The 24,849-nt window shown below is 47.0% G+C and overlaps 1 protein-coding gene across 1 annotated transcript; it reads right to left on the minus strand.

Moving 5' to 3' along the window:
- Positions 1-2,370: 2,370 nt before the first annotated feature.
- On the minus strand, positions 2,371-17,347 carry NRIP3 (nuclear receptor interacting protein 3). The gene is made up of 7 exons (XM_071559515.1): positions 17,049-17,347; positions 10,411-10,590; positions 9,708-9,790; positions 6,413-6,552; positions 5,968-6,020; positions 5,769-5,866; positions 2,371-4,470 (listed from the first exon to the last, which is right to left on the minus strand). The coding sequence occupies exons 1-7, from the start codon at positions 17,220-17,222 to the stop codon at positions 4,458-4,460; spliced, it is 741 nt and encodes a 246-aa protein (XP_071415616.1). The 5' UTR covers positions 17,223-17,347; the 3' UTR covers positions 2,371-4,457.
- Positions 17,348-24,849: the final 7,502 nt, after the last annotated feature.

Consider the following 24,849-nt stretch of genomic DNA (forward strand, 5'->3'; position numbering starts at 1 on the left):
CATTTATTGAGTGAGCAGGTGATAAAGCAATACAGACCTCAACTGATGTTTGCTTTATAAAATAAATCCAGCAATACACAGCTCTAAAATATATGTTTATATCAAAATAAGTTAACTATCTGAAACATACCAATCAGATTTGTTTCCACAACATGTTGAGCTCACTTTATCATCACTGATAAAAAAACACATAAAAACGAGCTCCTCAGAGAACTATTAGATAGTAGATTACCCTAGACATAACTGTGAAGAGAATCCCCAGCAGGTCTCAGCTTATCAGCTGCTCCACTGGTAGCAGTGATGAAACAATGTCACTGGATCTCAGCAGGACACAAAATGCGTGTGAGTAATTCCTTCAGACTTCTCCTGGCAATGGCCTCTGACTTCCCACTTGGATCATGAGCAAGTGCTGCTGCAGAGTGGCCAGCCCAGAACAGGTTAAACTGATGGTCAGCTTCGAAGCTGTTTGGACTGATGTGGTGGAAGGTATTGGAGTCACGGGGAGAGCCCCACTCTGCAGCCCTAAGGTGCTCCTCCTCTGCTACTGCCTGCCCACATGCCCTCTGGTGCATCATTTGCAATGAAATAGACATGAATCAGGAGACTCACAGCCACCCTCCACCAGATCTCTGGGTCTCTAAGGTTTTCAGTGAGTGTTGATTTTGTTACTTACATAGGCCATCTTAATTGCAAGACCCAAATATCAAGACCCTGCATGTTCCACCAGCTTTTGGAGCTCTGTTGTGGACCCACCAAGACTTCTGTTTAATGTCTTCTTTTTGCAGGCTTTGTCTTCACTTCACAAGTGACCAAAATGAAGGCAAAACATTGGAGTGGGGAGAGGTGTTTTGTCCCACCATGCTGTGCCGACCACATGAGCACAAGGGACCGTCCTGGGACGCCCTTTGGCTGAAGAACAGCTGGCTCACTTTCCCTGAGGCTGCTTGGGGTGGGGGGTTGTTCTTGCCCTCACCTGTGAGATGTTCATGTGCAGTATGACAGTGTTAATCAGCTGGGCCATAAGTCATTCAACAAACCCCCCTGCCACCCCAGGGGTTTCTCGTAACATCCTGTCACAGCTCTCTTTTTTATCTCCCGAGTCCTTCCTATCCCAGATGGTTTCAGTCACTGGTGTCTCCTCTGCCCCCAGCCACCTGCCAAGAGGCAGCAGGTCCCTCAGTTACTGGGCTATGCCTGGGCTTCCTGCAAACCCATGTTGGGGAGAGGTTGCTAAAGGTACATAGACACACACCTGTGCTGAAGATAAGCGAGACCAAGTACCCAGGGCTTGCTGAGCTGGTCTGTAGCGCTCAGCTGCTTTACCATTTGCCTCTGTGGCCATGCAAGTCCTTAGGTAGGTACAGAAATCTGATGTTACTTCCTGTTGTCTGTAATCCTTCTGGACTGAGGTGAGCACCTGTCTCCTATAGCAGCTGTCCTGTCTCACAGAGCAGGCTGTTCACAGGAGCCACCTCTGAAAAGCCACAGGGCTAGCCTTGCTCTGCACAGAATAAACAGAATTTTCCCCACTGGTTCTTCATTTGCATGTGTTAGGGTTATGCTCTGTAGCATCAGGAACAATCTGAGTACGTCCAGAAACCTTTAGCAGCTCCAGGAAGCAGGAGACTTTGCCTCTACATTTATCCTCCTCATTTTTTTTCCACTTTATTGCAGGAGCCTGGTTTCTTTCCACACTCAGAGAAAGGCAGCCCAGCACTGAGGACAGCTGGTTTTATTGTGCTTGGAGTGTTGCTGTTCCACTAAAGGTTTTAGCTGTGGGACTTTCAGTGGGTAAAAGGATAATTTCTGATTGGTAAGACAGAGCTCAACTACTGCTGAAGCAGCCTAAAGCCCATCTGGGCAGAGATAGCAAGTCCTTAAACCCACATTCAAACCTCTGGGGAATACCCTAATCTCAGGCTTCTGCTCTTCTGTCTGTGGTCATATAGCTATTGCACATATGCCTCAATTGTCTTTAGTTCTGGCCCCTTTCTTTCCCTAGTTTTCCAGAGTTTACAAAGGGCCTTCCTACTTGCCTGCACTGGCTGGCATTGCCCCAGCAAGATATAGCCAAACACAGCATAAATGCTCAGCTTTCTCACACCTCCTTTGGAAGGGAGAGGCATGGCAAGGCAACAAAACGACGAGATTTCAAGTGCTCACATTTTACCCCAAATGCCACGTGCCATTTAGCCTACCTGGTTAGTGCATCTCCACTGCCTCTCTCCTTCCGTCTGATGGCAATTCCCAACAGCATTTCCAAAAGCAGTGTGGAGCCCCATCAGACTTCAGAGTGAAACTAACTCCTGTTCTCAACAGAGAAGTGCACTGAAAGCTAAAAACACCCAGCATATCCAAGGTACAAGCAAATAAACAGCAATATCAATGTAGCTTTATTTAGATTTAATTTGACATTTAGCACAGTAATAAGAACAGAAAAAAAAAAGTACCACCAAAATACCAAACTCAGATAATATAAAATAATCAAATACATTTCATATTTACTGAAATATTTCCACAACACATCAGTGGGACTGACCTGGACAGCCCAAGCCTGTAAATATATATATGTATAGATATATATACAGCTGTGTTGTATAAAATATTGTACGTAGAGAAAGCACTGAAACCTACCACCAAAATAGAAAATAGCTCAAAATACAGATAGCTCAGATGTGCTAGACATACCCAATATCGAAAAGGGGTTCAAATCCACTGCAGGAGATAAAGCTCCAACTTAGACGCCCTGGCAGGTAGGAGATGGTGTGAGTGGGCACAGACTGGCTATAGCTGGCAGGAGCCTGGCTGGTGGGACAGGCTCTGGACCTGAGCTGATGGCCACAAGGTGACAAGAGTTACTGGTCCTCACCCAGGACCACCAAGATACTTCCTAAGTGAGAATGCCAGCGGTGCTGTTGGTATTTGCGACTGATGCTCCACCCAGTGGGGTGGCTGGGCATAAGGTGCACCATGTATGCAGGAAGGCTTAGGGGCACAAGCATCTGCCTGGATCATGCAGGAGCCTCCAGCCCAGCTGAGCAGCCCTGCAGCCTGTGCTCACATGGCCAAAGGGTTTTTGCTAAGGAAGAGCTCCCGGAGCAGCGTTCCTGCTCCTACGGCACAGCTGGCCCTTGCAGATCCGGCTGCAGTGCGGCTGGCTGTCAACAGATACGCAACATCACAAAGATGTTATTTTGAATTTTAAAGATGCCTCTTCATCAGCAGATGACTATGACTAATTATTAGCTTTTAAAAATTTAGAAAGCTACTTCTGTGAGGCCAGGCTCCCCCAAGCAACACCATAGGTTTGTTCTGATCTGCAAGCAAGTGGCACAGGAAGTAGCAACCCTGCTGCTACAGGACAGAAACACCAAATGAAATGCTAGTCTGGGTGAAAACTCCCACCTCGCCATGAGGGTGATCAAGGTTAGTACTGTACCTAAGATTCCAGGCAATAGATACATATAAAAAATATGGCATTTCTGGCAGCAGCACTGAAGTCCAAGAGGAGCTGGTAACCCACACCAGCACGTAGCCTGGATGCTGCAGGTGGGGTGGTGGGCAGGCAGAGGGACCAGTACTGGTGGCAGGGGAGAACCAAGGGCATGTTGAGGCCATTTGGACCCTGATGTATCTGCTGCTTCCCAGAAAACATAATTTTGTGCTTGTTTGTTGCTTTTTGGCTCAATACAATGATTAAGTTTCTTGACTATCCCCACAGGCAGACAGCCAAGACTTGCCTGGAGGATCTCTCCTCTGTGGGTTTTGAGCCCCAGAGAGCTGGTCCTGTGCCAACCCCACAGCAAGCTGGGGGCTGCAGTGGGTCACCCTGGGAGCCCTCCCAAGCCCTGTTTCTGTGCTTCTGCCACAGCACTGCAGAGAACCCTATAACCTATTAGTAATTCTGCAATTGCTCTTTCTCATCCAGCCAGCAGTTGCATTTCTAATTACATGGCAACAATACTATGCCAATAGGATGAGCTATAATTCCTAGGTGTATTAACATTCTTATTTTACTCTAACTTCCTGGTAATGGCCATTTGAATGTGGCAATATCAATTAAGTGAATATAAATGCTTAGTCCCTGGAAAAATCATTAATAAAAATCTCATTCTGATTGCCTCTAATCACAGCTAAATATAATTACTCATATGAGGCCACTATAAAAAGTATTTTTCTCATCAGAAGAAATTCATAAGGTTTTCCCAACTGTTTGTAATAAAGAGGACACTATATAAAAAGGTCCAGAAAACAAGCACACGTTTGTTTCTCAAAACCCACAGATAAACATGACAATATCTCTAAATTACTGGCTACAAACAGGATTTCATTTAGCTCTCAAGCTGTAGCCTGGTATAAATGTTTTCAAAGCGGCACACTGCTGTTTCATCTGGAACAGCTGCACAGGATTTCTTTGATGTCAAGCTCTTATGTGTGGACGGTGTTTCAATTTTTCTTTACGCCTCCAAACTGTTGAAACAAGAGGGAAAAGACATTGAATAAAATAGGCATTATTCATGGGGGGGGGGAAAAAAAAGGCAGCATAATTTGGCCTTGAACACAGTATGAAAAAAATTATCGTTGCAGTGGCGACAGAACTACATTGCATGTCTTGCATCTCTATTTCAAAGGAGACAGGTGGTTTTGCATGATTCCCCCACAGTGCTGTACCTGCCACTCCCTGGGGTCACACACAGCCAGCACCCATGACCATCGGCTGTCCTGGGCATGTGACAGATGCAGGTGTGCTCTCATCCTGACTCCCTGCACTAGTCTGTACATCCCTCAAGCACTCCCCAAGGACCATAAAAACAATTAGGTGAGGAAAGTGTGCTCCTTCCCTACTTCCACTCAGGCTCCTCGAGCTTGGCGGTGCCCAGCACAGCAGGCTGGAGCTGCAGAGGGGATGCAGGACATCCACGATGACTGTGCCTGGTTGTGACAGGCAGGTAAAGAAGATGCTGATCTTCATCATGTGACAGAGACGATTTCTTAAGCAGTGAGCAAACATTTTTTAGGTTGCTCCTCACCCAGCAACCACAAGCACTGCACATTAAGTGCAAATCCCCCTCTCAGGCACTGCCAGTTTCATAAGTCAGAGGCAGGAAACAGTGACACATCTCTTACTCAGTGCTCAGAGAGAAGGAGCCTCATGCTGCACCTGGAAGGAGGGGTTTACCCTGCCTGCTGCCTGCTTGCCTGCAGAGCCAGCCACCACAGCTATACACATTTAAGAGGTATAGCACATCTTTCTTCAGGGAGATAAGGTTGAAAAAGTCTGGGATACCAGGAACAGCTGGCAGGAGGCCAGCTGGAGCATTGCGGGGAAAAGTGGCAACACCATTATCTCCAGGCAGGATCTCTCTCTCTCAAACATTCATGTGGGTTTATCAGCCTTGCTCCATAAATATTTTCCAGAAAAAGCTTTGTTTGGGAACACTGTCAAAGCAGAACTCAAGGAGTCTTCCGAGTGACCTCCAAAAAGTACATTTCCTAAGGCATTTCCCTATGCATGTGTTTTCAGACACCCCCTTTGATGTACAATGTTTACTAGAAAAAAAGCAGCAAAAGCTGGCAAAGGCTGCTGAAAAAGCCAGGGACTCTGCTTCAAACTCAATGAGCTATTGAAAACAATTTCTGCCAGGGTCAGAGAGCTCTCTCTCTCTCCTGCAGCAATGGTCTGGGGGCTTCTGCATGGCCCTACTTGGGGGGCACTGAGCCGTAAGGCTCAGGGGTGCACATGCAGCTCACCTCCCGAGCCAACTTACTGTTCTCCTGATGCAGCGCTGTCACTGCCCACAAACGGGATTTCTTCCCTGTCTGTCTTCCCCAGAACAAGGTGGTGCTTCTCCATGTTTATGACACACTGTAGAGAATAAATGCCTTTAGGTAAGAGGGAAAACTGCAATTCATAGTGGTCCCAGCTTCCCACCAGCATGGGTAAGCACCCTGCTGGCAAATCCCTACCTTCAGAGACTTCAGTGTCTGTAGCCCAAAGGAGAAGGGTTTCTCATTGTCTTCTGAAAAAACAGGACCATTCACATTTATACATTCAAAATGCCCTCCTATGCTTTTTGTCAGTGACTCCATCCTTCCTTCATGGCTGCTCTGCTAAATAAAATCCTGTTTGTAAAGGGACTGAGTAACTCTAGAGAAGATTACTCTGGAAAAGCAAAGGCAGATGCACCTGCAGGGAGATGCAGTGGTTGCTCCATCGGCATGGCAGAGCACCTGGTGCCACCAGCACAGCCCTGCTGAACACATGTCCCCTCCTGCTGAAGGGCCAAACAGGGATTTTCTCTATTTTAACTTTAACACCTTTCTAAAGCTTCATTTTTCCTGCTGGAGTAAAAGGGCGCAGAACCCCAGCTCACACCCAGAGGATGAGAGGAGCTCACACACACACACTCACCCACGACGAGGGCAGTGCACTCCACGGGGACTGCTCCCACTGTGAGGGTAAGGCACTCGATCTGGCCAATCGCTTTCACCTTGTTCGGCAGTGAAATCATCTCATCTTCAACAGGGAGTGCTTTGAGATGCTCCTTTAACCTGTGCATTGAAAACACTTTTAACATCAAACAGCCATAGTTTGGCTGCTCCATCAAGGAGCAGTGTTTGGAGGTTCTTACACCTGAAGTGCTCTTAGCTCGCTCATATTACCATGCTGTTACTGGAAAACTGCTGCCTGCTCTGCAGGCAGCCAGCAGCTTAAACCCATGTCAGACTACAGCACGAACCACTATGCAGCTCTGGGACTGCCCCAAGCACAGCTCTGTACTGAATTTTGGGTTTTACCTAAAGAATATTTTCCCTGTATTTCATCAAGACTCAGGAGAACTGTTGATATTAAAATTGCTCCTAATACAGTGTGCATGTAAGGATGGGGAAGTCCATTCTGGTTTCCACTGGTGGAGCTCACGACACTGTGTCCCCATGGAATCAATCGTAGTATTGTTAATGCCGGAACAGAGCTCTAAGAACATCAAGTCCTACTGTTTATCCAGCACTGACAAGCTCACCACTAAAACATATCCTCAAGTGCCACATCTACACATTTCTTGTACATTTCTATGCATAGTGATGCCACCATTTCCTTGAGCAGCTTGTTCCAAGGCCTGACCACCCTTCCCATGAAGAAATTTTTCCTAATGTCCAGTCTAAACCTCCCATGGCACAACTTAAGGTCATCTCCTCTGGTCCTGTTACTTGTTACTTGCACAAAGAGACCAACTCCCACCTCACTAAAGCCTCCTTTCAGGTAGTTGTGGAGAGTGATAAGGCCCCTCCTGAGCCTCCTTTTCTCAAAGCTAGACATGTCTCTCAGCTGGGGGAGCATGCCCAACACGTGTTAGTTTGTCAGGTGCTGCTGCTGGGTTTGTTCAGAGGAAATGGGGCAGATCAATCACATTCATCCCACAGAAAGGAAAAAAGGATGTCAGAAATACCTCAGGTAGAGTTCTCTCTTCTATCTACACTCCGTGAACCAGTCTGACAATACTGATTAATTATTTAGCTTTAGTTTCTCTTTTAAACTGAACAAGAATCTAATGGAAAGGCAGTTTGAGGCACTGATCTCTCTCTCAGATAAAAGCCATATCACTTTTCAGCTATTTGAGGTGCCTTTCTGCTGAGCCGCATTGCAGCAGTGAGAGTATGTGTGTTTATGTGTGTGTGTCTGTCTGTCAGTTCAGGGGGCACCAGCCCTCTCAGAGGCAGAGGCCCTGGGACTGAGGTGGGCATTGCCCACACAATTTGGCACAGGTACAGGGACTGGGAGAGGTAGCAGAGAGAAGGAGCTGAATACCCTCTGTGGCTTTCTTAGGGTCTTGCCTTAAAAATCAATGGGAATATATGAAAGACAAGTTTAGGAGCTCACTTGCCTCCTTCTGGCCTTCCAGCTCCACAGGAGTTTTCTCACACTGTGGTAACCTATGATGTTACTCCACTGCTTTCCTCAGGACAAGAGAGAGAGCTTGAGTGGCATCACAACAAGATGAAAAAAGATTTTTGAAAGAGAAGGGAGGTATTGAGCCTGAGCCTCAGACACACACATGCTGCTTTGAGGTGCTGAGTCGCCAGAGACCTGGGCAGCTGAGCCCATCCCCAGGGCTGCTGAGCCCCAGCTGCAGGCAGCAGCACCCAGCAAAGCACACAGTGGGGCTTCTTCCTGCCCCTAAACACAAAATCACCCAACTTGCCTCTTCCCTGCTGCTTTCCAGGGCTGGATTTAAACATAAATCATCTTTTATCCTTGCCACTGGACTGCTTTGAAGTAAAACATGCTGGACCAGTGCCTGTTGTCACACAGGACCTACGACAGTGACAGCAGAGCGATCCAGGCATCAAAACCCTGGTTTTAACCCACTTTGCTAATCTGGCTTTAGCTTCTGTCCCCACAAACACAGATAGCAAAATTGATGAAGGCAGCTGCCTGTGAGGTAGCCCTGCCTGCTGCACGCCCTGGCTGGCAGCCCATTTGGGTTGGGTGTCCCTCTGCCTGCACATGCAGTGGGGCTCTGGCACACACCAGTGTCCCTGGGGTCCCAGGGAGCAGAAACCACTGATGAGTAACACTAGGGAGGCACATGGGCCCTGTAACTGCAGCTGCCTGGCTGGTTGCTACGAGAGTGGTCCCACTCAGATCAGAGGGGAATCCCCAAAACCTGAGAGCAGAAATGGGCCATCCCCTATTTCTTCAGCAGTCTTTGAGGGGCAGCACAGCTGCAGCAGACTGGTGCTGCAAGAACCACACCAGCCACACGTAAGTAACACAGGGAGCAGATGAACTGTCACAGACATCACTGTGAGTCTCAGTGGGGTAAAGCAGCCAGTGTAGCAAATTGTGAGATGAGAGCCTTCCCAATGCACTGTCGCAATGAATTGTGACAAGGTTGTAGTAAGCGCACCCACGTTCCAGTCACTAAACACTTGGGCAAAGTAGTGATTAATGTTGGCACCATTTATTCAGTAGTGCTCAGGTGGGAGCAGCTGCCATTGTTTTTTGCATAATCACTGCAAGTTAGTTACAAAGAGCAATGACTCCGTGGGAATAAAGTGTCAAAATCTCCTTGATACTCGGTGAGCTGATGCCTGATCTTGCTCCTCAGAGATCAGAGAGAGTTTTGCTGTAAATATCTGGCAGTCACCTCTCTACCACTCCATAAATACATTTCATTTTCCTTTAACCAGGAGAAATTTGTTGTTGGGAGCAGCATCAGACACCAAATTCCGAGCACATGCATCCACACAGCATCTTTACAGCAGGTGCTGGGGCCAGCAGTGCTGCAGCCGCCAGTAGAAGCATGTCCAGCAGCGGGGTCCCTGCCTTGCCATAGGGATCTGCAAAGCTGCAGCCCCAAACCTGCCCCAGGGTCACAAAAGGCTGGGGGAGGTTCAGCTGTTTCATGAGGAACTGAATGACAAACAGGCAGGCACTGAAAAACCACAAATGCCTTCAACGTCTGAACGGATTCCCTCCAAGGTGAATGGGTTTCACCTTGGATTTCTATTTTATCTCCCTGCCATTTAAGACTGGGCCGGGATTTGGTTGTAATAGGAGGCTCAGGGGCTTGCCCATACACACCCCAGAGCACTCCCTTCCAGAACGGTCATCACTGAGATGAGCGAAGGCTTAGCCCCCATAGCACTGCCTGTGCTGCCAGGTGCCATGTTCCCACAAAACAGAAATCCAGTTGGATACTTACCCTAGCCTGTCCAGGCAGGCAGATGACATGAGATTGTGTTGTGAGCCAGTGTCCACCACAGCCTTCAGCTCCTTCCCTGCACACTGCAATACCAAGAAGAGAGGGGAAATGATGTGTGGGGTGCAGGATGAGTGCAGGGTATCCAGGGTCTCCGCTTGGCACACACCAGTCCCCTTCAAATCTCCTCGTGCCAGCCTGTTCCCTGCTCCACTGCACACTTAGATGTGTGTTGTGTCCTGAGCCCTTCCTGGCTCATTTGCACCTTCAGGGAGCAGAAGGGGCAGCCCCAGGCAGGAGGAGATATAGAGGAGAGTAGGAAATACAAAAGAGCATGGGGATAAAGAAGAGAAATGTGAAATTATTCTTGGGAAAGAAAAGAGGGATGGCACTTGAGGCAAACAAATAGACTATGAGCACAGGGATTTGCCATAGATAATTACACCTCTGTATTTCAGTGTGCTGCCCCATCCTAGCTACCCTGATGTGCAAAGGAAGACATTCATCAGACCGGTTTTCTCTGTGATATCCAGGTGGCTGTCTCTGCCACAGCAGCCTGGAGCTGCAGAATGTATCCCCACAGCTGTGACAGTCCCAGGGGAACACAACCTGAACCAGGAAACATGGAAAAACAGAGCACAGCTTGAGGGTGTCAGAAATAAAATGTGTCGGAAAAAACCCTAAAAGACTAGGGAGGGACTATTACCTGGCAGCTCACCACTATGAGCTCTTCATCCTCCATTTTTTCAGAGCTTCCCAGTTTGGTTTGATTCAGCTTGTTGGTCTGTGATGGGATATCACCCTTTGGAGACCAACTGCCTCGGCTGCTTCGTAACTTTGATAAATTCGTCTCCATCAAGCGTTTCTGCAGGATATTGTGTGGTTGCTTTAAGAAAGAACACACACAGAAGAGCAGGGTGAAGTCAGAGGAAAGCCACAGTGACCTGCATCACCAGTCTAGCTGTGGTGACCATGGGCCAACTCTGCTCTCACAAGTAGGGTTGCCTTAAAGTCTCACTCTCCCTCATTCCCAGACTACAGGTACTCTTCCTAGCCAGCTCTGGCTTACTTGGCTTTGACTAAAGAGAACTACTTTTATTTTCAAGGGAATAATACTTCCAAAATATTAACCAGAATTTGGAGGGATGCCTTTCTTTTTCCAAATTCTAGTTCAAGATTGGCTTGCATAAAGGAATCAAAGCAAGTCTAGCTTTTTCAAGCTGGTGTTTCAGCCATGATTGCCTTCATCTGTTGATATCAGGAATTCTGTAGTGATATGAAAAACTAAGATGTAACAAATTACCTTTCAATCACATTTGCCACCTAAGTATGAAGGTCTATGACTTGGTCTAAAATTGCCCTATGTGTCTCTTCCCTCCATTTTAGCTGCCAAGGGTGAGTTAATGGCCTGAGGGCCATGCCACAAGAGGAAAGTGACAGGAAGGGAAGAGGTAAACCGGTTGTAGGTAAGTAGATAGGTAAGTATTCTTCCAGGAACCCCCAATGTCTCATGCAGCAGCTTCTCACTTTCTCTGTCATTTCCATTTGCTCTGTGAGAAGCATGTTGCCTCTCAAAATCTCCTCCAACCACTTTCCCAAAATCCTTTTTATGTTTAATGTTTGTCATGCATGGATGAACATACTCTGCTGGAGGTGAAATGACTCTGCTTGTTTATCTGTTCATTTCTCTGCCCAGCTAATCTGCCCTTCCCATTACTGTCTTTCCTTCTGATTTTAATTTGTCCACAGTGAGACCTTTTATCAGCTTATTTCTGAATTTTTGCATTCAAATTAAATACGCCTGTGTGTCTGCAGAGACATCTAAACCAGCAAACCTCCTCATCCCAAGGGGATTTCAGAGTCAGTATAACTTTGAAAACCTGGGGCCACAGCTCTCTGAGCTGCCCAGCACGCACCCTTGTGCACAGCGTCTTGTCTGTGCAGCACTTCCAGAAGTCTAATGCAACCTGGCATCATCCAAAAATAACTGCAGCCATGTTGGTGCTTCAGATCCTGCCGGAGGCACAACACAGGCAGTTAAGCTGGACCTGACTGATGGGGTCGGGCAGATGCAGCCAGCACCAGTGGTCACCAGGACCCATCATCTCCTTTTGTCCCCACTTTTCACTGTTCTTATTTCTGCATCCAACTTGCGACTTGAAATAAAATTCCATGACCATTTTGGGGTGTGTGTGCTATGTCTGACCACTGTGACAGAGCACGTGCCCTGTGTACAGGCAATAACGCAGCCACAGTCATGATGGGAAGGAATCAAATCTGACACTGTGCTGCCTCCTTCATGCTCTGCTCTGGTCACTACTGCCTTCCCAGTGAGATCAAACAGCAGGAACCAGTGTCACTTAAGCAGATTAGAGACAGGCAGACTGGCTGGACTAGTAATGGACCCTGTGTGCAGGGATAAGCAAATCAGTTTGGAAGAGAGGAGTCCCTTATATGAGGCAGAAGTCAAGATGCACAGTCAGCACTGTGAGCACCTCCAGCCCTCCACAACTGAGTGAAAATGCAAGCCAGGGTTTGTTGACAGTGGAGAGAGTGGATGGGATGTTCTTCCTGCCCTTTATGTTTGCCAGCAGCTCAGGAGCACATCTGGAGGGCTAATTCTTTGCATCATTAAAGAAAAAAATGAAAAAAATAGGGGATATTGGACTGTAAAAGTAGATGGGTGAAGTTCACCAAGCTGGCCAGAAGACAGCCTGTCACACAGTGGTCACCTCCTCATGCCCAGTCCCACTCAGCTAGGATCAAGAGAGATTTCTAAATCGCTTCATCCAGGACAATCTTGATACTCCTCTGATCTGCCTAGCCTCAATCACCAGCACATTGCTATTTTAACTGTCATCTACCCTTGAATTAAACCTTAATTTTTAAACTACAAGTTCTCCTATGGATTAATAACCAGTAACATACATGGGTTTTCTCACACCCTGGTTTAACGAATCCTATGTGGGATCCATCATCAAAAGGAAAAAAACCATCACTGAGTGAACATGAGTTACCACCAAAAAAAGGATTGTCTTTTGTTGACACTTGCTCTTCTGACAACCACAGCAAATCCTGCTGGGGTGGGGGGGGAGACGAATGTTCCTTACACTGTGCTCCAATACAGAAATAATCTATCAAGAGGGGGCTGAAAATGTTCCCTGCAGCACCATCCTGTCTCAGGCTATTAATTAGTTAGCTATAACTTGTATATCCCTTGACTCTTGTGTGCAACAGAGTGAGGGATGTTAGTCACAGAGATGACTCAAGTGATGGATACGTACTTGGTAAACAGATAACATGTCAGGGAACATTTGCAAATGCATATTTTGCTGGCAAACTGCAAGTGGACCGTGTCTGGGAGTGAGGAAGAGGAGAAAAATGTCCCTGTGACAGCAGTGGAGAAGGCAGCTGTGTTCTTCCTCCAGCGTGGGCTGGCCACACAGCCAGGACCAGTGTTTGAAGTAACCCAGATTATCTGGCACTGTATTCCTTTGCATTGTACAAAACTGTTGAAAGTTTTATAAAATATAAAATGTTACATTTCATCCTGTCAGTGCAAAAATATTTCCTGGTATCATTCAGCACTATATAAACACAAACAAGGATTTTTTCATATCTCCCTTCCCAACTCAGAATTTGCAAAAACCTTTAATCCCCTAAAAATGTCATGGTAGAAACCTAAAAAAGAGAGTGAAGACACCAGCTTTTGGTGAAGCTATTTACCACTGTATCAAAACCACAAATAATTCTTCCCGGTTCTGTTCCTCTCTGATGTACAGGCAAGTATATTGCTGCAGCTTGCAGTATCTCTCTGGCAGGTTTCCCACTATTTTGGCTTCTAGATCTGCAGATAACAAGACCCGTCAACAGTTTCACTCAAGTGGAGATCAAAGTCAGGAAAGATGCCAGCTGTTCCCCTCCTCAAACCCATCTCGGGGCGTTTGCCCTCTCTTCTGTACCTAAACAGTATTAAAAAAGGAGTTTTAATGCACCAGTGGAGCTTATCCCAAGAAATGACCAATTTCTCTCTCTTCTTCCCATCCTTCATCCAAATTCACATCTGCTAGCAGCATCCTGTGCTCACATGCCCTGGGTCCCTCTCACGGGGGAATGAGGTGGGACAAGAGCTGCACCCCTGGGTGCCCAGGCAGCAGCCAGGTCTCTGAGCAAGACAGTGTATGTAATATCAAAGCTTTTTGCATTTCAGCCAAGACCCAACAAATCCTGGGGTGTGCACAGTGGGAATGCGGGGACAACTGAATGTACTGGAATTAACAGCAGTGCTGCACCAGTTGCAGGACCTGGGGCCAGGGGCAGAAAGGCACTCAGAGTCGTGCTCAGGCTGCCCAGTGGGGGCTCTGAGGGCATGCTGGAAGGGGGAAATGCTTTTTGTTATTGCTATTTATAACTTTGTTTCCCGGTTTGTGAAGATATGCAGGACTGTTTCAGGCAAAGCTCCTTCAAACTGGTTTGGCAGCTCTCAGGGCAAGGGAGAAGTGTCAGAGCACCAGGAGGAGCTGCCAACAGCCAGCACACCATGTCCAAGCTGGGAAGAGGGCCACAGTTACTGTGTTGGGAAGCTCATATCCCAACTAAGGACCATATCGTGCCAATTTTCTGGGCTTCAGGGAAGAGTCAAGTAGGCATTAAAACAAAACCATATCTGCTCTGTATATCTAGTTCTACGTTTGTAAAATTCAATGTAGCTATGCTATGGTATAGTTTGGTCTTACACTAGGCAGAGTGTAGTACATAAAGGGAAAGAGGACCTAGAGTTTGATCTTAGCCAGAGTAATACATTGGACATTATCATAGGCTTAACACAAATCATTATAAGTATTTACCAAGCCTGCCTGTACATGGCATCACCAGGAAAGATGCTTCAGGAGCTAAATGATGGCACACAAAGTGGGAGACACCAGTGCAACCACCCTGCAGAGTGACACTGCTTCACTGTGCATAGCACCCCCTGCTCTGTGGCCAAAAGGAAGGGGATTTCTCCCCAAAATCAGAGTGTTTGCTGCCAGCTGAAACTTTGATAGACAGGATCTGTTCTCACCACCTGTCCCTGCCTCTGGGGAGCTGTTACCTCCTCTCTTCTCCTGTCAAGGCTGCAGGAAAACCCCTGTGGGAAACCCTGCATTAATAACACTGGTCACTTCAGAAGCCCCTCTGCCCACGTCACCACCGTTGTTGCGCAGCTTTAGGCATGAGAACGTGCTGCTTTGTGAGGAGTTGTGCAGTTATTCACAAGAAAGACGTGCAAATGCCTTGGGCGAAGACCTCTGATATCCTGAGCCTCCTGACAATTGCAGCTCAGCCCCTCTGGACACGGACCTCTCAGTTTGTGGCCATGCCAAGGTGGGATCCCATATTTTAGAGGGCTTTGGTGCTTCTTCAGCCTCAGAGATGCTCAATCTCCTGCTGCTCCTGAGGACAACTCTTGTGACATCCAGGCAGCTGTGGCAGTGGGGACACACGGTAGGTCCTCTCACAGCAATGCATCACTCCAGCTGCGTGTGGTCTGAGTGCAGCGGTGCCGGCAGTGTTGCTTCACTGCAACACGACCCACTGCAACATCCCTGAGATTCACAGTACCTTCTCTGGGACTGTGGCAAGGGGTCCGAGCATGTGCCAGTGCTGCTGCTTTGGGGACTCTCCACACAGCCCATGGGGCAGGAGGCTGTGACCCAAGGAGCTCTGGCCACATGTGCTCGCTGTCCCATTATCCCCTGCTATGGCATGGGGACAAGGGTTATTTTGCAGTGGGTTGGCCCATACCAGCTCACCCTATCCTGAACCAGGGATCCACCACAGCCAGGGTAGCCAGGATGGGCAATGCCACACCACACCTCCTTTTTGTCCTTGGAGGGGATCAGGAGCTGTGGACCCCCCCAGGGCTTTGGCACATCCCAAGTGGACCCTCCTTACAGGGGCAATGGGTGCAGCCAGGGCGATGCTGCAGCCATGGCACAGCCAGAGTGGGCACAGAAGCAGGGAGGAAACCTCAGGTGACATTTCTGTGAACAAGGTGGGGGTAAGGAGCCCCATGCTCTGCCCCTGGTGCTCGGACAAAACCTGGACCTCACTGCTGCCGAGCCAAGGACTTTAGTGCTCAGTGCCCCTGGGTCTTGCTACCTGTTGTTTCCTGTCTGGGCAGAGCAGAAATCTGTCACCAGGGACTCAGCCCTGCACACTGTGGGCCACTGAGCCACAAGATGTTATTTAGATTCTGAAGATAATAGTAATAGCAACACCATCACTCTCTGAAAGGCCCTTTGTAGTTCCCCACTAGAGAGAAATTCAGCAGTGACCAGGAAAGTTCCTTCCAAACCTTTCTCTGGGCAGGAGCTTCACTCCTACTACTGCAGAACAAAATGTTTGTGATATCAAAAAAATCACCTCCATGTGCACTGTAGAGACCAGCCAACTCATTCCACTTGTCTCAGGCAGGCAGAGTCAAGCCTAACCCAGCTGAGCAGAAAGACTGTGACAGAACAAAACTACGCCACTAAAAATATAAAGATCCACTTTTTTTACCCAAGCACTGAAAAAAGCAAATACTGTTTTACAAGGTGCAAGAGTTTTGCAACAATTGGCAAAAAAAAAGGAGCTTTCCTCAGCAGGATGCATTTTCTAGATTTTGTTCCTTATGTCAGAACTTTTGATGTTACATTTAAGTATCTTTTCCATTAAAGAAAACTCAAACATTTGCATGCGTGAGTATTTAGAAATCCTCTCCAGACCCTAGACATGCTGAATAATATCATGTGTCAAGAACAGGATCACATGGGTCATTGTAAATACAAATATTTTAAACTTGAAATTATGTATCTCTTTTAAAAAACAAAACCCACCCATACATGCATAAGCCTTTATCAAAGCAAGATCTTGACAGTTTTATATTTTGAAGTAAAAGTGACTACACTTTACTGAATGTTTATGACTATGTGTTGTGCATATGTGCACGTCACAGGCAAACACATGTGGTTGCATGCATGTATTACATGAAGCCATTTTGGCTTACTCTGATTCAGAGAGGATTTTTGTGCTGCAAACAGTATCTCATTTTCATGCAAAAGTTAAAAAATCATTAAAAGCCTTTAGATCTGTGTGCCAGGTGTCTGAAAGTACCTATTAGAAAAAAGCAACTCTGGTTATAACTAGCATCATGTCTGTACTCCCTTACTTTCACATGTAAAAGTCTCAATGTTTTAAAATTAGTTTCCACAAGCAACCAACTTCTCCTCCTAACACAAAAATGGCACAAAGACAAAATGCAGATAGACTCTGCCCTATCAGGTTCTTAATCGCTTTCCAGGAAACACAAAAAAGCCTTACAGTGTCTTTCGAAGTCCCCAGTTTCTTCAGCCCATCCAGAGGGAGGAGATCTGCAGAATCCTTGTGAATAAACTGAACCGCCTGTTTCATCCTCCTCTGCTGGCGGAGAGATGCCGCTTCCCTTATCTCCACTTCTTTTCTACTCGGCTCTGTCAGGATACCCGAATAAAACATCTTTGCACCTGCGTATGGCTCGCTTCTTGAAGATGCGGCTCTCGGAGAGATGGAGTCGCGGAGATGCTTTATCGCCTGCTCTTTATATGCGGAGCCTGGTGACGTTTGGAGACCGGCAGGTGCTCGGGCCGGCGCCGGGGGAAGGAGGGGTTGGGCACATCGCAATACGCAGCACAAACAACGGCGGGGGAGCTCCGGCTCTGTCTGGGGGAATAAATCGGCGCCGTTCTTTCCCGCTGCCTCTCCGAAAGCAAGATTAGCCACAGGCATCCGACGGCTCTCAAAGTCCTCCAGCAGCCTCACGAACAGAAAAGATCACCGGAGCACCGGCATGGGGCTTTGAGAGCTGCAAACAGCCCCAGGAGCCAGCACACCTCGCAGACAGACAGTCCCCCTAGGCATGGCTGGTTTGCCCGGGATAGGGAGTCTGAAGTGTCAGGACAGGTGACACCTGCCCAGCACCCATGCGGTGGTCCTGGGTGCTGCTGCCCCCCGGGGCTGGGGTGATGCAGCCCCACATGGACTGTGCAACTGGCCACGTTGAGCTTTGCTACCTTCTACCTGGGGCTGGAAGGGTCAGGGCAGGCTCTGCGTGCCCCTGGCCTCACCAAAGCATTGTCAGCAACGATGTGAATCATCACTGCCTACTCAAGTCCAGAAGCAGTTAAATGCCACTCTGACACCCGATCCCGTCAGATCTCAGAAGCTCAGCAGGGTCAGGCCCGGTTACTACTTGGATGGGAGACCTCCTGGGAATACCCCAGAGCTGTAGGTTCTGGTCCTGAGGACTTCACTGTCACTGTCCAAGCTCACTCAGCCGTGGCAGATGAACCTGTGGAGTTAGCCAGTTCCACTCATGCTGTGCCTCACCTAAAAAATCCACTGTGCAGGCTCCATGTGGGGAGAGCCCTTCCCAAATCTTTGTTCACAAAGTCCAGCCATATAACTCAAGTCCCTAGGCAGACTGTCACAAAAATTGTCCCAGCCAAGCCTGGAGTGCCTTAAATGTGGTCTTACACAGGGTTCCTCTACCCATCAAACATTCAGGTACAGCATCATTTGACTAACCACTAGCACCCACATTACTGATCGCTAATCACAGTAAAGCTTTGCAAAGCAGCTGTAGTTTTGCAGCTTTCTTCCTACTTGTCTAATGATCCAGATGTTGCTGGAGTCAATCTTGCTCTGGTTACTTATCCTTGATCTGAGACAATGCTGGGAGGGTTTCAAAGACTGCTAGAGGATGATGATGCTGGCGTTACCATGGCTATCCAGGGGTATTGTTATTCTTCATGGGCAGCTCTAGGTTTCTAAGAAGAAAAAGTCCTTATTTCTGGGGCCAGGTTGTTCTTTAATTTGTTTTACTTAAACACTAACAATACTACAGTCTCCAGTAAAATTCCACTACCTCTACATTACAGTGTACAACATGAACTAATACACAATAACAAACTTAATACACGTTCATTCTATAAAGACTGATTGATATGAGTGAGAGAAGGGATATTTTTTAGCAGGATTCACAGAACATGGGAGTTTCTTTCACGACAGCAGTGAGGGCAGCAGGTGCTCACCTGGAATTTCTGCTTTCTAAGTAATTTGTTGCAGGGAATAGGTGCAGATTAAACTCAGCTCTGCCTCAGAGAGACAATACAGATCTGGACACACTCTACATGGATTTGGTTCTTGTTAAACTAAGAGAGAACTTTGATGCACTAGGTAAAGGACAAGAAAAGCAGAACTTAGCCCAGGAGTTATGCCACGCCTGACTTCCAGTGCCCTTCTACCTTTGTGAGGAGCTGAGGCGCTGACCCTGTTTTGCTCTCCACCACCAAAAGAGCCTGAACTCACACTTCCCACTCACCAAGACACCACCAGCCTTTGGCGAGATTCAGGGCTCTTGTTTCTGACAGAAAAGGCACAGGGGAGGCCAGGAAATTTACTTTGAAGGGACACCCAAAGTAACATGGAATACAGACAGAAAAGAGGGGTTGCCCTGCAAGCAGACAGGGAAGATATTCCCTTTGCAGCAACTGAGACATGCGGAAAACTAAATAAATGAAAACAATGAAAACTGCAAATAGGTAGAGTCGCTTTAAATCACAGCACCAGCTTCTCCTTCCTCTCTTCCCGGTGCACTTCTGCAAAGCCCTTGAGCTTGATCCAGCAGGATCTGACCCCCAGCAGGCATGAGCTGCAGCCAGCCCTGCCTGCTCACCTTCACCCAGCCCCAAGAGCACAGACCAACCACCTATTGCTTTATCTCAGCACATTTCAAACATAAATCTTATCAGACATGAGCACACTGAAGACTGACAGCGGCCCCTTTGCAGGAGGATCTCTGACAGCACTGCCCGCACCACTGGCACCCCACAGCTCCCACTCCTGGGGTGGGGAACAGGGTGGCACTGAACAGGGCTGATATCAGAGGCTGCAGCAATGCCAAAACAGCAACACTCTTGGAGCAAAACTTACACATCTGAGCTCTGCAGCCATGTGTATATCCAGCCCCTCCTCACATGACTCAGGAGAGAGGAAAAAAAATCAGATGAGGATGCAGAATGCCATAAAAACCCAAGCCCATTATTTCATAGCCTCATATAAAGGTCATTATACATGAGCCAGGCCAAGCTCAGTGACCATGTCAGCATGCAGAAGGATAACAGGGCTGACAGCTGAAGCAGGATATAATTTTTATTCCTCATGCTGACTCAGCTCATTACATGACAGGACCATGGTTCCACTAATGGGCATATATAGCTGGGAGGATAAAAGCACTTTATTTTTCACCTTGGGAGCTATTTGGCACTTTCCCAGCTGATTAAATAAAGATATATGACTACATCTACACTCTCCTGAAGGCAAGAAGGCACAGAAGGAAGAAGAAGGGCTGCCACTGAAACCAGAAGCCAATTTTTAATATAAAAGCTCCATGGAGTTAGCAGCACCCTATCTGATGTACCAGCAAATACCCAGTCAGCTCTGGCTTATGGCAAGAAGAGTAAAGCTTCAAGCACAGGTAGAGCATGAAAAGCCCCCTCACACAGCAGCTCCGAGGCTGCAGCCTGCAGTTCCATTCAGCACACAAGCATTTAGTCTGAGCCCTGCAATTTCACTCTTGCTCTGTATTATAAATGCACCTTGTGACAACAGATCAGAAGAAAATCTGCTCAGTGCTCAAGAGTAACAAATGAGATAAAGGCCTAATTCCCCTCTTGATTTTTAATCCTGGGAAAGAGGAAAGTAGAAGAAGCAATAAGGCATCTGCCCAAGTTACGCAGTATCCACACTGAATTAGGAGTTCAGTTTGGACAACACAAACCCAGTGGTTAACTTTCAAGTTGGTAATTTATCTACAGCAGATTAGCCAGAAATGTTTCTCCCCTGCCCCATATGTGTCTAAATAGGGGCACATTTCAGAAAAATTCCCATCCACTCACTGGGGATAGGCCTGTGCATGATCACTGTTCCTCACTGAAAAAAAGCTCCAAGGAACAGAACCACTTTTCTTGCTCTTTCCAGCCTCCAGAGCAGCATGGAGTGGTCCTCTGCATCTCCATGTAATTTCAAGGCCAATGTCAAAAAGAAGCTCCACAGGGCTGAGATGGAGAAAACCCTTCCAGCTCGGGATTTGGCCCTGCCTTCCAGGACATGTTGGCTCTGCTGGATAGCTGAAATGCTGCTTGCTGCCAGCAGGGCTTGGTGGCACATGCTGCTGAAGACCAGAGGCAGGTGGCCTTGCAGGTACCAGCAGAGTTGCTTCAGGTTTGAAGTGGGCTCTGTCCTGTGCCTGGGGCTTCTGTTGACCCACCAAAGCTGAAGACAAAGTTGGTTTTGTTACCAGTTTTCAAACCCATTGCAAAGAGCAGAGGGAAAAGGTGCTTTCCTCCCACTTTCCAGCACATCATTTGCCATCACAGCTGGGGACAGGGAAGGCAGCACCAAAGGGCAGCAAAAGCACCCTTGGAGGGAAGGGAGAGGATGAGCAACTTTCCTGAGCTTATCAGTCACCCTGCATACAGACAAGGCAACACCAGCCCTTCCTGCAAATGCAATTTGCTTTACATGTGATGGAGCTGAGCTAAACCCCAGCAATGTTATACCCCCATTTACAGCCAGTTTATACTGGCTTAGAACCCAGTCACGCTTGCAGCTTAATCAGCGTAAGGAAAGAAGAGCTGCAGAGTTTTGTTCACACCCCCATTTCATCTCTTCTCCCAGTGAAGAGAAAAGCAGCAGCAGGCAACATGGGAAATGGGTCAGTCCTTTCTTTTTTTTTCTTTTCCTTGATTTCTCATCTTTCCCTAAAAAGAAGTGGTTTGTTAGTGGTTGCAATATCCTGAAGAAATAGAGATGCCCCACAAAACTCAAAAAGACAGAGGAGTATAATTTAATAGAAACAGAAGCAGCAGCAGGTAGTAGGTCAAAAAGGAATAATTTAGTCCAGCATAAAGAGAAAACTTTAGAGTATCAGTTTCCCTAGAAAAGACTGAAGACCTCAAGCAAATGAAACCACAATAATTGATGTAGAAAAATACACTATTCTGTCCATCAGTGAATCAGTAAGGTGAATCAGATCTAGCATATTCAGGCAAGGAACTGGAATAATTTGGAGATTACTAAACAAGTCCTTTTCTAAAAAGGTTGGCTACAAACATCCAGAAAGATTTAGAGGGCTTCTTAGTCATCATTTGTGGCAAGAAAAAAACTAGAGATAGAGCTGGAGAAATCCTCTAACATACAAAGGTAGAATCAGTTTGATATTCCTGAGAGATGTGGCCCATTTTGTACAGGAACTCCACACTCACCTTCTGTATTTCCAGTGCTGACCAAGGAAAAGGATCTCCTGGGCTGGGATACGGGCCCTATCAAAGCATGAGCACTTCATGGAGACAACTATTCCCAGGCAGCTTTCCCTGTTTATCCTTGGTGCAGCTCCAACCTCCTTTGCCCTTTTTCCCATGTTCAATGTGGTGCCTGAGCTGGTGGCAGCAGGTATGGAGCAGGGACACGGGTGACACTGCTTTCAGGATTCAGATATTGTACAGCTGCACTCAGGAGACTGAACAGAATTTATCTGTCTAGTTCTCTTCATATAAAAAAACAGCAGTTGGATGATAGTTTCAGGAACACAAAAGCTGCACTTGTCAAACCAATAGATTAAAATGACAAGTTTTGCAACAGCTTCTTTATTTTTCCTGTTCTAAAGAATCTGAAACATACTTTAAAAAAAAAAAACACAACACAGGAAGAGTTGGTTAGGGAAACAAATGGTACATTTTCTAGCATTTTCTACCATGTACCTCAGACAGCCAATTTCTGTCTAGGAGCTGTTCGTGGCAGATGGAGGTCCTGCCTCTGGAGTTTGCAAAGCCACGCTGGTAACTGTTGCTGCACGGGGAAAACTGAATAAGCACCTTCCGGGAGCCACCTAAGCCAGGGAAGAAGCTGCGGGATCCATGTGCCAGCAAAGGGGCAGATGAGGGGTTTGGGACAGCGTGCCAACAAGAGAGGGAGAAGCTGGCATGTGACTTGTCAAGCGCTGGGGAAGGGGCCAGAGAACAATAGGCACAGGGGCGGGCATGGCAGACAGAAAGCCTGGCCACTCCCAACCTCCACATCTTACACCCGTCGGGAACAAGCGCAGCCCTTAACAGAGGTGACAGTGGCTGCTGTGCATTCAACTGTGCTGCTCCTGCTCAAGGGTGAGGGAAAAGAATGAGGTTTCCTCCAAGACAAGCTCCAGGCACAGCTCAGAACATGGTGCTGCTATGAAACAAGCTGCATGCACAAGCACAGACATGGCCACTGATTTTCCCATGGAGCTGAAGACACCAGGGACTTTTTCTCTCAAGCAAAAAGATAAATTCATATCTGTCTCTGCCTCCCCAAATGTCCCTTGTATGGCTTTCTTCAGAAACTTCATCTGGGCAGGGAATGGTGTACATAGAGGGCAGGTGATGTTTCTTCCAATATGCACCCACAGCAATTTCTTTTTATTATGTACAATAGTAAAATTATTTCCATATAAAATTTTCAGAAATATTAATTTTAAGAAACATTAATACATGGTAGTTCTCACCCTCCCATATGCACATTAGAGTTAAACTGCAAATATTTGTTTTGAAGTAATCGACACATATATTCAAAGTGCCAGCCATAACTACATCACTCAGACTTCCCAACTCTCAGGGGATTTCACTTCTCCTGCCCCGCAAAAGGCAGCCTGTGTGCTGAAGGCTTCCTTTGCTGCAGGGCATTCCAGACCATAAATTTTACATTCAGGTCATTAAAGATATAGGAGGGATCTTGTTAAGGCTAAATCATCACGAGTCCTTTCACACTACACAAGCACGGTTTTCTCGCTTCTTTCTAACTTACAGAAGCCTGACATCTGGAGACCAAGGAGCAGGAGGGCTGGATACCAGAAATGCTAGCGCTGCTCAGAATTTCTGAGCTCTGAAAGGCAGGAGGAAGAGGGCGCTGCTCTTCTTCCCATCAGGTTCTATGTCAGTCCTGAGGGATCTGCTAAGGAATAACAGAGAGCCTGTTGCCCCAAAAGGCACGGGGATGATGGGATGAGAGGCTGGCTCTGAGGGGCAGAAGAGGGCAGGGAGACCCAGGAGATGATGGCTTATCGCTGGGTTCTGCAATGAAAAATATCGCACATATGATCAAGCAACGAGGTGGAATAGCTGCATTCAGTGTCTCCCCAGACCCAGCTCAGAGTGCCTGGATAAGTAGAGCTTGATAACAAACTGTAGAAACCAGAGCTGGTACCCACAGGAGCTGGACTGAACAGCAACCACCTCACAGGTGGAATTTTGCTGACCCTGCTCCTGTTTGCCTCTTGAAATAGTTCACAGCACCCCATAACAAAGGGTTATGGGCTCCCCACATCAAGGGAGCTGTGAGATGCATTCGTTGTCATTAGCCATGGGACTGATGACACCTAAAAACTAGAGTATCCAAGACACTGATAAACAGCCATTGCAAGAGCAAGAAGAGCACCCAGTTTTTTCAAGCACAGATGTGCCATTGTTTTCACCCATATTTTCCTTGTCCCGTTAGTAATTTTCTTCCTTTCTTCAGCCCAAGGGACAAAGAGACTGAGTAGCACCCATTACAAAGCCCAGTCATCAACCTTTCAGTGATTTCTGCACACAAAAGAGTCTATTTTTGGTCTAACTACTCCAATACAACAATCCATTTCTATCCACCAACATATTTCAGTACCTGCTTAAACTCTTTGCTCAATGGGAATTACAAGCAGGCAGCTCTCTGGGCAAAACATCTCCTTTCCAACCCAGTGAAAAGTCACTCATTAATACATAAAATACCAGTATGCAATGAAATTGCAAGCAATATTTGTTCAAGCAACAGTACTGAAGCAAAGCCTTTTCAGTGCTTAAGGTATATATTACTTGGGACATCTGTGTTTGCTTTTAGATCTGTGTGGCTAATTAATAATAAGGCTGCTGGCCAAATTTTTCCTTAAATCAACATATTGAACATTAGTGGAGATACAGTGGGGATACACGATGCCCAGGATGACATCCATGCCTAGCTACTGTTATGGAAGTAATCTACTAAACCAATCCTAACCTGGCAGCAAGAAATTTTAAAT

Source organism: Pithys albifrons, chromosome 6, assembly GCF_047495875.1.
Source record: "Pithys albifrons albifrons isolate INPA30051 chromosome 6, PitAlb_v1, whole genome shotgun sequence".
Taxonomy (NCBI): domain Eukaryota; kingdom Metazoa; phylum Chordata; class Aves; order Passeriformes; family Thamnophilidae; genus Pithys; species Pithys albifrons.